The 14,113-nt window shown below is 36.1% G+C and overlaps 2 protein-coding genes and 1 long non-coding RNA gene across 4 annotated transcripts in view; 1 reads left to right on the forward strand and 2 right to left on the reverse strand.

Moving 5' to 3' along the window:
* The first annotated feature begins 8,969 nt into the window (after positions 1-8,969).
* The window catches only part of LOC134824926 (dynein regulatory complex protein 9-like), a 63,755-nt gene continuing 58,611 nt past the window's right edge, over positions 8,970-14,113 (forward strand). Inside the window, exon 1 of one of the 2 annotated variants that reach the window (XM_063836934.1) lies at positions 8,970-8,986. The gene's annotated coding sequence lies outside the window, so the exon portion shown is untranslated. The remainder of the gene's footprint in view (positions 8,987-14,113) is intronic. The other variant, XM_063836933.1, reaches the window with a different exon arrangement.
* Positions 9,757-11,828, reverse strand: LOC134824721 (actin, cytoplasmic-like). The gene is made up of 5 exons (XM_063836699.1): positions 11,702-11,828; positions 11,121-11,563; positions 10,615-10,922; positions 10,152-10,403; positions 9,757-9,850 (listed from the first exon to the last, which is right to left on the reverse strand). The coding sequence occupies exons 1-5, from the start codon at positions 11,761-11,763 to the stop codon at positions 9,785-9,787; spliced, it is 1,131 nt and encodes a 376-aa protein (XP_063692769.1). The 5' UTR covers positions 11,764-11,828; the 3' UTR covers positions 9,757-9,784.
* On the reverse strand, positions 13,020-14,053 carry LOC134825560 (uncharacterized). Its single transcript, XR_010161569.1, has 3 exons — positions 13,991-14,053; positions 13,405-13,798; positions 13,020-13,189 (listed from the first exon to the last, which is right to left on the reverse strand). It is a non-coding gene; the product is annotated as an uncharacterized LOC134825560 (long non-coding RNA).

The raw sequence follows: 14,113 nt of genomic DNA on the forward strand, positions 1-14,113 counted from the left end.
TATCATGTTCATAAACATATGAATAGAGATTCGGCGGAATGACAGGCTGAGCGTGGCCCAGTGCAGTAAGTGTGAATATGCAATTTTCCTGAGCGGTTATGCTGTGGTTCTAAGTTAGTATAGCCATATGCTAGAGCCTTTCCTTTGTTGTAGAGATGTATAATCCCTTCATTTGCATAAGTTAATACCATGCATCTCGAGGTATTCTTAAGGCAAGTCTTTTTTTTGTGTGGAGTTATTTAAAAAATCTATTTATTTTTCTCACCCAAAATTATCACGTGATTTGGGTTTTAACGTTTTGCATAAACTCTTACCTCTAAGCACATGCTAAGTTTCTACGAATGACCCCTTAGAGCTCGGTTTTTGGACCATTTGTCTCACAAGCTCAATTTACTTAACAATGGAAGATCTTCACAGCTATAGCTACTCCGTATTTTTCCATACATGGAATAATGCACGGTGGCCACATCAGATACGTCAACCGTTTCATTTATAGTACGTGTTCTGGTTCATTCTCCAATGGCAATGCCAATAGAAAACGGTTTCGGGGCCGGGAGAAATAAAGCGTAGAAATTTGAAAGAGGAGGAGTTGCACGCCAGTGCCACACTAAATTGGTAAATGTAATAGAACGATTTCCTGGTTGAAATTTTCATTTTACATGATTTGCACGTGATTTGAGATCAAGCAGTTTCCGAAGGTGTCCTAAACTAAATACTTTCTAAAACTGGACTGGCTAATTTATTGTAACTTATAACATATAACTGAGTTGCTTCTTATCTTTTTTTTCGGTAACACGACTTTTGTCCGACTGCGACTCTTGTCTTCGAAATTAAGTTTTTTTAGACGGTTGCTATCTGATACTGCGATAGTGAGATGGCTATAAGTATTATAAAACGAATAATCTGTGCAAGTTAGTAGTATACATAATGGTACTTATACCCCACCTAAAATGGCGCACCTGATTTTGTGTATAATTACTTATGTTAACTCTAATTAGTTAGTCACTAAATGTATATTTTTTATACGGTACATTTTGTTAGGGATGGTGTAATTATTACGTACGCAAAATAGGAGTTTTAGAGCCCAAAATTTGGACCCCAAATTTTGGGCTCTAAACGCTAATTAAATAGGTAATAATTATTTTCGTCTCTTGAGTCTTGACACCATTGTAAAGTTATACAGGTTCCGGCTATAATGCCTGAGGTAATGGAAATATTTTCTTCCAGGGACTTGGAGCAAGAACGCTGGTAAATATCTGAGCGGCTACAGCGCAGGAACCGCCATATACGACAGTCTTCTGAAGGCTAAGAGCGAATGTCTCAAACGATCCGGTCAGTTCAAACTTGCAGTTAATTTGATGATAAATTAGAAAATTAATTGGTTATCTTGAAATTTAATACACAAAAGATATACAGAATCACTGGTAAAATATCAATTCACCTTAAATGCCACCTTCTCCTACTAGACTGTGGAGGTATCACATACGAGACCACATCCAAAAAGTATACTCTGCGAAAAGGAATCGACCTCAATAACAGTACTTCCAGTGAAATCTCCTGGATTGCTATCTCAAGCGATGATGAAGGTAACCAATTATTTTTGGCGCTAGATAGCGCCAGCTGCTGTTGATAGATAACACCCTGTCAAAAAAGTTTCAGTTGTATATCTTTCACGGTTTTTGCGGAAAGTCGCGTTAAAGTTGATGCCGTGCTGTCAGTAAAATGGTACGGATCCATCCATATATCCATATATATCGTCTCGCTTTAAATATAGTAAGATGATAATGAGGAGTAAACACACTCAATTAGGGTCATTGGATACAATTAACAATTAGTATTAGCAAAAATCACCACTAATTAGGGTTAACATATGTAATTATACACAAAATCAGGTGCACCATTTTTCGGTGGGGTGTAAGTACCATTATGTATACTAGAATCAAGTTTGGACGAATTTCTATTACCAAATTTGAAATATCACTTCAAACACAAATCAGTGGTTTGCAGTGGTTATACTTACAACGCGACTTTTCAACGGTACATTTTTATCCCAAAACTGAGTTACAGAAGGGGAATACTGTATATTACAGTTACACTGAATCACTGAAACCGTTATATCAGGTACAGAAGAAAGCGCCCAACCGCAACCCATAGCATGGATCCCAATCTGTTTAGCCGGATTGTTTTTCCCCACTACAGTTTTTCTCGCAATTTATGCTACCAACAGATTGCTTGGTAAGTCAAAGTGCATTTGCTTTAAGCATACAGTCACTACGCAACCCACTGTTATTACGCGACCAACCTCTTCAACAGAAATTAAGCTCCCCAAAGTCCCCAAAGTCCCCCAAGTCCCCCAAGTCATAGCACTGAGCCCATTTGCAAATTTCGTGGAATTCGGCGCCTTTTAAAGGAATTCGGGTGGTACTGGTATTCCCAAATCATGTTGTGGCCATAATCCCACATCATTTTACTGCGGACAGCTTGCCTTTGCCTCTTCCACATCCTTCAGATTATTCTTTAAAATGATAAATATTCATTATTATATCCCTATATTATGAAAACAGAACATTTGGTTTTGAAAATTTGATTGAAAAGACACTATTTTCAGCAAAAAACCCTCGTTTCAAATGTAAGATTCTTTTCATTTTTAAGGTATTATGTCAACCTTCATATTTAAACTATTTAATTTTTACAATTACAATTAAATACATTTATTGAAGAAGCGATGTAACAGAGTCGATATATTTTAATGTTATGGGGTGGCAAGTCTCTATTCATCGCAGCCCGATAGTTTTCCTGCCTCTCAATACTATTATTAACTCCTACAAGAACTTCTCCAAAGGATTATATGATTGAGTAATGGATGATCAAGTTCTAATCTGATTAGACTATTATAGCGAGAGCTAAGAGAAAAAGAATTACGATTTTGTTGCCCCGAAAAACTGTTACGTAGATGCTACCAATCGTACAGTTTTTGAGAATTTGAGATATCGTTCCACAACTGCTTTTGAGTATAACTGAAGGTTTTGGACTAGTTTTTGCTGCTGAATTTTTCAGAATTTTGAGATTCAAAGTGTTTTAAAATATACGTGTTTAAATGGCCAAAAATGACTGATCCGTTATTAAGTTACTTTGAAATGATTTTTACAGAATTGTAAGCAGCTTGCTGGGACGAAACTTATAATACCAAATTTATGATATTTGAAGAAAAATTATTTGAAACATTTTTCTAGCTCGAACACAATATAAGGGTTTTCCCAAGGGCTTAAGGCCCCCACACGCTGTTTAAATTTTGTATTAATTAAATTGTACACATTTATGAAAAACTCAAAACATATTTAAAAAGTGTTTTTGTTTATATTTGCCAAATATAAAGTCATTTGCCGGGAACAATTAAAAACGGGTTAATCTGGTGTATGTGCCCTCCAGCAGTAAAACTAAAGCAGTAAAAATTAAAATGGTGATTATCCTTGCCACCAAATTTGTATTTTTCAATTAAATATTTAAAATGATTGCGTAATAATTTAAACCTTGACCAATGACTGAGAAATGAGTCTAAATTATCGAAAAAAAAACCTATCATATGGTCGATTACTGAGAAGTGTATACGGTCTGACTATGGTGCCATGCTTACAGTAAACCAAAATAACTAATAGAATAAAGTCGGTGGCTTTATTTATATTGTTTCTTTGTTGATTTCATGACTGATATGGTAGTTCAAACATTAACATATCCCAATGTTGTCAAGGAATTGCTATTTGAACTTTTAAATTCACCTTTAGAAAAACTTATTGTTGTTTGTATCTTTGGATAAATCCAATTTTCTTGTTCCAATTGTCATCGGTTGCTCTCTGCATCATCTCAATGCTAATATACCTGAAACTAAGTCCGACGAGCGGATCAAAATATGATAATCATTAATCATCGCAATAATGACAAACTGTAAATGACTACGGTGCACTTCAAGGGTTTAACATCATCAGTATAGCTCCAAGCCGTCCATGAACTGTAGTCTGTACTAACTCGCCGAAAGAACAGAAATAGAATTAATATATATAATTGTATTTACACTTTATTATTTGTGTTTACACTTTACAGCAACTTGTGAAGGAACGTTAGACTTAGACTGAGAATTATTTACTGTGGAGCAGTTTCCTGTTTTGTTATGTTTCATTTTTTTGCTACCTCAAGGTCAGTTCAATATGTGTTTTGTGAATTCTAAACACTAAAACGAATCTGTAGTAGTTGTACAGCAATACTAATGTAATGGGACTACTGCAGACCCTCTACCGGCCAAACCTTGTTAACAAAGCCGCAGTCAAGGTTCGGTGAACGGTAGTTAAAAGCGCTTAAGGGACATAACTACATAAGTCAAAGTGGTAGAGCAACATCATGTAGTGTTTTGGAAAACGAAATTAGATATATTATACATTATAGTATTACAGGTTATATATTATGAACATCATCATTTCCAAAATAAAAACCAGTCCGTGGGACTGAAAAAATTAGTTGACTTTCGATTCGAAAGAGTTAAATTATAAATCATCCATATGTTAGATAATTCGCCGGTTTTATTTGAGGTATTTCTAGATCCTCTAATGCACAATAAAATTAATTTCCTAATCAAAAATGATAATTTACACCGATAATAATTTATGATATCGTTGTATTTCTGTTTTTTTTTATAAGCAAGTTTGTTGCATAGCAGTTTCTCGGCTTGAGGTCCCATACCACCTGTCACTGAGTAAACTAATGGGGCGAATGATCCATGCTCTACATTAAGAATTCTCTCGTTGTAGCATCGTGATTTCTGTCTCTCGGCATTCTCCATGGTCTTCTTTGTCGAATGTTGAAGGTAGGAATTAGAATCAGGATTAATTACCTTAACATCGAAAAAGCCACTTGGCCCGGCCTATAGAAACCACGAGCTCTAAAATCCGGTCTTGCCGACTTGCCTGGTAAGTGTGGTCAGTGTGGTCACCCGTAATTAGTGTTGAGGACCTCGTGAACTGCTCTCCTTCTAGTTCTTGAAGCTGGGGTTCAACTTCCACGTCCGAGCAAATAGCCTTCAGCAAGCCAGCTAAAAAATCCCTAATTTCGTTGTGTCTGATAGTGATAATGATGTAGCCACCAAGGTGGCAATTTAGAGAATGGTTCACATCAAACGTTTCCGCATAATATTGCTTACATTCAATTTTACGTAAAGGTGTCACGGTCGTGTTTGTTATAGTTTTGTTTGAGTTACACAAACTAATCACTGTTAAATTAACTGTACCAACTAAAATGTATAGGTACAGATTTTAGTACAAAACAATAATGACAATAAATATAATTAAGACGCCGATTTCTAAGTATTGTTAGGTTATGTTATTATTATATAATATAGTGTTACGTCATTATATAATATATATGTATTAGTTTATGATGTTAGTCAGTCTGAGTCTGAAACAAATGTCTCGTATCTAAGTTTTATATCTAAGTGTTATATCCAAGTGTTATATTCAAGTGTTATATCCAAATGTTATATCCAAGTGTTATGTCCAAGTGTTATATCCAAGTGTTTATAGTTCCACTATATATGGGGTTTCCATTGTTTTCAGCTTGACTTCAAGTCAAGATGAGAAAAACCACACGAACGTATTAAGTTACTGAATTTCTCATTGACCATAGTCTTCATAGGTGGAAGATCACGTGACCAGCAGTCACGTGTCCTCTCTAGCTTATGATAAATTACGCCTTAGAGGAGTTTTGTAGATTTAGCAACTATACTAGAATTTATCACCTCTACTATAACAGTATAACGCACTATATATGGGGTTTCATGCTTTGAAAATATCACTTATTCCTTTTATCATTTTTGAAGATCCTAAACACAAACCTTACTCTTTTACAAAACTACAAAGTATTTCAGCGGAAATAAAAGTATGCAACAAAGTATTGGATGTAACAGCTGGTGATGAAGAAACATCATACGAAGTTTAGAGAAAGAATAGCAAGGGAGTAAGTATACTGTGGGTCTGCTCTGGTAACTAGATATTTGAAGATGCAGACACTGTCACTCCTATAAAGTAACCAGAAATTTCATCGTTGTCCTTTGAGAATATTTCCCTGTTTATCGGTAGGAAATTTTCATTAATTTCCTTTCTTTAAAGGTTTCTCCGGATATTCAGCTTCCAGTTATACCTCGATGGTGACTTGTGTCAGTCACACTGACCTCACTGATTGGTAGCTAGTCAAAATTCAATCAAAAATGTGAAATTTCGTTCAAGCAACCGACAAGAAAGCTTTTACTAAAAAATATTCAAAATTTCACTTTCAATTTATTCTGATGATTTTTCCATTTATCATAAAGGTATAAAAGCTCGGAAATTTACTAGCTTCCAGTACCTCAATTTTGAACCAAACACGACTCAGGAGTTTTTCTCATATTTGAAATAACTTCTTGCAGCTCCGAAAATGATTTGCTTAATTCCATTTTTCATGGAATTAAGCAAGAAATTCTTTCAATAAAAAACTTATAATAAAGTTTTTTGTTTGTACAATACAGCGATTGTGTGACTTGCATTTATTTATTAGAAGTAGTTTCTGAATGTAAATTGTGCTTCGGAGACTCACGCAGGTTTAATTTGTGTTTTCCTTGAGATATAAGCTAAACTTAAACTTAAAGATTGCTATATAGGGAAAATTATTCATAATTGTTTTATTTGGACACGAAGTGACGAAGGGAAACACACCATAAGCGGCTTTAAATCTTCACAAAAAAGACTTTATCATGAGAACCTGCATTTGAGATGCAAAATTCGTATAACATAAATTTATAAATGATTTATATGAGTGCAACATAAATAATAACTTTCTTACCAAGAACAATATTGAAAGTATATTTTCTAATCTTTATATCAACCAGCCAACAGCTGAAGCGCCAAAAATTCGATCGTTGTAAAAAATTTCTTGTTTGTATTTGTCCATCTTTCCTCCGTCGCCCCTCCTTTCTTGGTCAACTGCAATTTCAATACTTTTTACTGGGCCGCGCTCAGCCTGTCATTCCGCCGAATCTCTATGTTTATGAACATGATAGCCTGAGGTCCCCAGGTAAAGTTTTTTTTGCTACCATTTCCAAGTCCGGAGATTCCGCAATGGACTTTTTATTGCGTTTGTAGATCACGAGCACGGCAAGGATATACAGCACGTTTGAACCAACCAGCATAATGATCAGTGCGATGACTTCTGAGGAGAGACTTTGGGCTTCTCTATCATCTACATCTTTCAATACTCTTTTTGTTTTCGGTACTTTGGCGATTCTCGAGCAGGGGTATGGTTTTACATTTTCAGAGCAGACAATTTTTTGGAGGGATGTGTAGTTCCGGGCTTTGACACCAAATCCTTCTCTGCACACAACAATTACTGTAGATCCTGGCAGAAACCACGGTAGATTCGCATCATTTATTACTTCTCCATGTGGAATTTTGAGCCGAGAAATAGAACAGAAATGTGATTTGGTATAATTATCAGGATCCTGAAAAAGAATTTGTTCTAGGTACTGTTGTTGTTTGCCAGTGCTAAGCATGCTATTCCCATGCTTCCGAATTAGTCCATAAGAATGGATAGAAAAGCAATCTGTCAAAGTGTTGTCAATAATATACTTTTTCACAAACATCATCTGCATTTTGTTGTTATCTAATTCTATGATGCTGCTATTAGTTTCACAATCATTCAGCACGGCCACGGGTATTTGGTGTCGTAACTCCACATCCAAGCAATGTGTTGGATACTTGGCTGGGGAGAACTTGTAAAATTGTCCTTTCAACTTTTGTATCATCCATCTCTTTGCGCCATAGCAGTTACCCCAAGATAAACCAAACGAATTTTTGTTGTTATTATCTACGTTTTCTGTGGGCACTAAGCATTTGTTCTGTCGTTTTATCCCCTGCATCATAAGGACACCTCCTTTTTCAAGACTCATGTTTAACGCCATTTCCATGTCCATTCCAGTTCTTGTCATTGTACACAGTTTCTCGAGTGATAGACTTTTTCTACCATTGTATTCGTCATAATATTCGTCATAAACTATGTCGTAGAATCCGGTAAACAAACTGCATGTAGAGTTCATGATGCAGAAGGAAACTGCTTTACAACTATCAGAAGTCTTGCAGTACCGCCAGCAGTCATGGCTTCCAGCCGTCTGGAAACTTGTCACAGTGCCACCTGTTGAAATGTTTTAATACTTTTAACACTACTATATAATATAACAAATAATTTGAGAATTTGAGTATGATGTAGAAATGTCGATACGTTATTCAGCTATTCATTTCCATCAGAATCTGTCTTCACTGAGTACTTTCAGATACAAACAGAAATTTGAATAAAAGAAATATCAAATCATGAGACTTAATAATAATACTCGACTCAATAATCACACCACCTGTTGAAGACTCAGGAACGAGGAAAGCTGTTTTGAAGCAGGCCACTTCTTGATCACTTAAAGGTGTGATATTGCTGGGTTGTGTATTTTGCAGTTTGGACTCGTCTGCTTGCACGTAACACAAGCACACAAAGATAGTTATAACAAGCTGCTTATTGTCTGAGATCATAGCAAACATCAGGAATATAGGAGCCGAGTCTGTATTAAATACCGAGGAACATAAATAAACAGCTTTAAATTGTCTGCGATCTTGCTCGAAATGTAGCACTTATAAAGATTTTATTCTTATGCTGATGTTCGCTTGCAGTACACTCATACAATAGTACAATAACGAACCGTGAGCCAATGAAAATACCAGCTTAAAGGTGCGGTTTGTAGTCGAAATTTTGAAATACAAAGCATTGGTGTTACAAAAAGCCCCGGGGGAGGGGGGAGGGGGGGAGGTTTGGGTCAAATTATACCATATATGATATATGTTAAATCCAGATTGAAGTATTATTTATGAGTCGCATTGTTGTAATGTTTCAATACTTGCAAATAATTTGAGATATAACAAATAATTTGAGATCATGAATACGATGTAGTTACATTGAAACGTCGAGTAAACTCCTTTCCCTAATAGGAGCATTTTCACTTGTCGCAACAACCGGGATAAAGATAATTTTACACAGAATACATATATGATATTTATATCATATATGTCTACACCATACTGATTACCATTTATAAATGGTAATCAGTATGGTGTAGACCAATCTAAATCAATAATTTATTTGCATTGTTTGTTCAGAACTTTATTTTTTGTATATTATTTTGAATGACCGTCCGCAAATGCAAAATGATACCGAGAATGAAATCGGTCGCTCGCTTTTCCCATTCATTTACAATTGTAATAGATTAAGAAGAACTACCCAAAGGCAGCTGTACTCGGCAATACCGATTCAATAAACATCAGCTAATTGGAGTTGGACACTGACTACCGCCCTTATCCCGAAATGTACTAGGTGTCGACCTGAAAGCAACCCAAAGAGGTCCACTCTACCCAATTATGGGTTTTGGTAAAATAATCATATCATTTATTATTCTAAATAGCTGTATGATATAACATTCTGAGATTTTCAATTGAAAAAAGACGCAAAACAATTTGGACACGTGATAGTATAAATCATACGCAAAAATTATTTACAAAACATGAAATGATATCAAAGTATAACATTGTATTCCAAATCAAAAATCATCGACCTATAATACTAATAGTGTCTTAGCGAGCCTTTCCCTCAATTCAGAGTCTGACGCACTTGATCAATCATTGCAGAGCAGGTCTATATCTCAGACTTCGCTTGATAAGGATTTTCTGTTTATCTAGAAGCATTTTCTGTGGACGATAGATGGACCGGACTCATCGTACTCTTGTTTTGTTATCCACATCTGAAATTGTTATTGGTCAGGGTTCAATTATATTATATTATTATATTATATTATATATCATAGCTCATTATTTGGGTGTGGTCACAGTTGTTAGCTCAAGTAGTCGCGCTCTGCTAATCTAAACCTAGTTGCCTATTTGGACAGGATTTTTTAATTCATTGTACCCTATAAGCATTAAGCATGATATATAAGTATTCGACAGGGATATAGTGAATCCGGCTTTCCTGGTATTAACAATCGGTATATTGAATGCTACCATTGATTTGATACGGAATAATTGAGCTGCAAAGGCAAGGTGTACCTGTTGGAAGGTAGACAGAGAAGCCAAGATAGATCCTCCAATCCATACGGAGTATTTCCTCTCTGGAGGAGCAATGATCTTGATCTTCATGGTGGGTGGAGCCAAGGAGGTGATCTCTTTCTGCATCCTGTCAGCGATACCGGGGTACATGGTGGTTCCTCCGGAGAGCACGGTGTTGGCGTACAGGTCCTTCCTGATGTCAACATCGCACTTCATGATTGAGTTGTAAGTTGTTTCGTGGATTCCAGCGGACTCCATACCTGAGAAAAATAATTATCAAATTCTTTTTCTTCATTTCGAAATTTGTAAATGGCAGCGATTAAAGAAAGAACACAGAAATTTGTTTCGTTATGAAAGAGAGCAACAAATAATCATTATTTAAATAATAATTGTTTAAAAAATAATTGTTTAAATAATAATTATGTAAATAATCATCATTTACATAATCATTATCTAACAATGCGTCTCTTACCAAGAATGCGGGTTGGAAGAGAGCTTCTGGGCACCTGAATCTCTCGTTACCCACAGTGATGACCTGTCCATCAGGAAGCTCGTAGGATTTCTCGAGGGAGCTGGAACTGGCAGCGGTTGCCATTTCTTGTTCGAAGTCCAGGGCAACGTAGCAGAGTTTCTCCTTGATGTCCCTGACGATTTCCCTTTCAGCGGTGGTGGTGAAAGAGTATCCTCTCTCGGTCAGGATCTTCATAAGGTAGTCAGTCAGATCACGTCCAGCAAGGTCGAGACGGATTATGGCGTGGGGGAGGGCATAACCTGAAAGAAAATAAAAACTTTAGCAATTTGATTCCACTGAACAGCAATCTGAATAGAAGTTGAGAAGTTACTTTGATATTGAACTTGGGTAATTTGTCTTAGTCACGAGTATTTGAGACAACATTGAAGAAGTCTCAGGTCTCATAAAAAATTCGCACGAAATGTGAAAATAACATAAAGTTTTGATCTAAATCTAACCTTCATAGATGGGCACAGTGTGAGAAACACCATCTCCAGAATCCAGGACGATACCAGTGGTTCGGCCGGAAGCGTACAGGGACAGGACAGCCTGGATAGCGACGTACATAGCAGGGCAGTTGAAGGTCTCGAACATGATTTGGGTCATCTTCTCTCTGTTGGCCTTGGGGTTGAGGGGAGCCTCAGTCAAAAGGACGGGGTGTTCCTCGGGGGCAACTCTCAGCTCGTTGTAGAAGGTGTGATGCCAGATCTTCTCCATATCATCCCAGTTGGTAACGATACCGTGCTCGATGGGGTACTTCAGGGTGAGGATACCTCTTTTGCTCTGAGCCTCATCTCCGACGTAGGAGTCCTTCTGTCCCATACCGACCATGACACCTTGATGCCTGGGTCGTCCTACGATCGAGGGGAAGACAGCTCGAGGAGCATCATCACCAGCGAATCTGAAAGAAGAGGGTAAGTAAACAGACAAGCTCCTTCAAGATGTTGCACCTATAAAGAATTTAAATGAGGGAACTCATTTATGAAAGGATGATTTTACAAATAATCAGCTACTTTACGAAGGATGATTTTGTACTTACCCAGCTTTGCACATTCCTGATCCATTGTCTACAACAATAGCGGGGGTATCTTCTTCGTCCATGGCAGAAAATAGTTGATAAAACTGGGACTAACTTTAAAATATAACTACTGGTAAAATGCTTGGTCTGCTCTGGTTTTAAGAGGCGGCGAGGTTTAATATAGCTTCCTGAAAACGGAAACAGCTAGCCAGCAGAAATTTTACCACCAATTGGTTCCCGTGGACCACGTGATACAAATTCTCGGGATTTGAAGAAAACTTTCCTTTTATGGGCATTAGAAGCAAAATTAATTGAAGAAATAAATATAATTAATTAAAGATTAATTAATTTTCTCAGTTCGGCCGGATACGCACCGTGTTTTGCAGGCTTCCTGGCTCACTGGTCGAAGCGCTATTGTCATAATATTACCTAGAACATACCCTCTCAAAACTTGAAAATTATAAATACGATACTTATCGTATCGGGTTTATGAAAGGAATAAGGTCTTTAGCTGAATCTACTCAATCAAAAAGTAGTATGTCATGATTATTAGTTCCTTATACCTGCAGCTGAAGAATTTGGCTACGTAAGATAATTTGTAGGCTTCCTGACCCAGCGCACTACTGCTATCATTCCAGGAACTTGGTTAACTTGGAAAATTATCAAAAACATGCTTTGCTAATTATTAACTGATTTGTGTTAATACTGGAGAACAACAACGTGAAGAATTTTTACAAACTTACAGAATACCAATAAGCCTGGATTTTGATAAAATGTATGTTAAAGGTTATGAGAGTACGGAACAGTATTCGTATAGTGATGATTATGAAAGGAACTGAAAGCTGGACCAGATTCCATCTATGATTGAATTGTAACTTATCATTTTAAATTCCAGGACAGTTTGAAGGTCAAGAATAATTCAGATTAACGTTCAGTGTTGACTGATTATAGTACTATTAAAGTTTAATTATAGATCTCGTGAGGTAGAGCGTGAGTTTTGAACAATGAGTAGAAAGCATTACGGATTTAGCAAAAGGACAATCAGCATGAGGAGACGTTGATTGCTTTCATTTCACCAGTTATTTTGTCTGATTTACTGTCAGAAAAAAGCCGTGATGCTTCTTAGTAAACACTACAAGAGGGTAAACATTATTTAGAAGCACATTATAAAGGAGCAGTTAATAAATTTAGTCATACATAAATGATGATGGCTTGATCCCTTCAAACAATTCTGCAGAAAACAGCCTCAAATTCCATGGCAAAAGAATAACCTGTTCCCATGAATAAATTATAAAATGAATACAAATAAATTATAAATTTAAATTTAAATATATTAAAAATCAAAAAACTGACAGATCATAAAAACCCCTCTGTAGTTCAAATTTTCCCGTCAAATAATTGATAGTCAAACGTTTGAAAGAATGCACTGCAGGCATTTTCGATGATACGAATTTTTTCAACATCCATATCTCGCCATTTCTCTGATACGGCTACTGAATCTTTGATTACCTAAAAGTGGAAAAAAAGATTGTTATAGGTGATTGGCAATTATTAAATGATAATAGTTAGTTTCTATAAGGTTTTCTCGGACATAACTAAAACCACAATGTTATACAATCGAATATTCGGTGGAGGGAGGAACCACGCAATAATGACAACTAACTAAATCATGAAAATTAGAATAGAATCGACTTTGAGTTCTGTGAAGAAAAAAAAAAACTCACGTCGAAATCGGAAGAAGTTTTTTTGCCGTTCATCGAAGTTGCTACAAACTTAATAACTTTTTCTGTCACTGGCTTGTTCACAAATTTATACAACTCTTCTAGCTTTTCGTAGGGTTTATCGACTATCTGTAAGATATCGTGAAGGAGCCAAACTAAACGTAGAATGAATAATCGACTTCTTAGAATTGGAATTTGAACCACAAACATTAAACCTTAAATAGTTAAATTCAATTCTAGTCTGAAACTTTCATTTTTGTTGTTGCTTACTTACATCTTGGTAGTGTACTGCCATGTATCTGTCTTTTAGCCAAGGTTCCTTGGCTATAGCCCTATAACTTACAATATTTGAGCACAACTCAGCTGCTGCTTTGTAGATCTCATCGTCACTAAACTCCTGAATTTAAAATTATTGTTAGCACTGTCACAAGCTTGCTAGGATAGCAAACAACAATGCAGTGATCATTGAAAATAGTTCAATGCTTCAACAATTGATTGAATTTACTCTTATATCAATCCTTTTTAATCTTGTATAATCGTGTTTAATCGTGTTTAATACTGTTCAATCCTGTGTAATCCTATTAACTACCTCAAAAATGAAAGAAAATAATCTAGATAGAAGCTTCACAGGGTTCCAAGGGAATCTGTTCTGCGGAGAGAAGATTACAAATTAATTAATAACTTTAAATTATGTAAATTAATCAATTAACTT

Source organism: Bolinopsis microptera, chromosome 13 (assembly GCF_026151205.1).
Source record: "Bolinopsis microptera isolate Bmic1 chromosome 13, MBARI_Bmic_1.0, whole genome shotgun sequence".
NCBI classification, from domain to species: domain Eukaryota; kingdom Metazoa; phylum Ctenophora; class Tentaculata; order Lobata; family Bolinopsidae; genus Bolinopsis; species Bolinopsis microptera.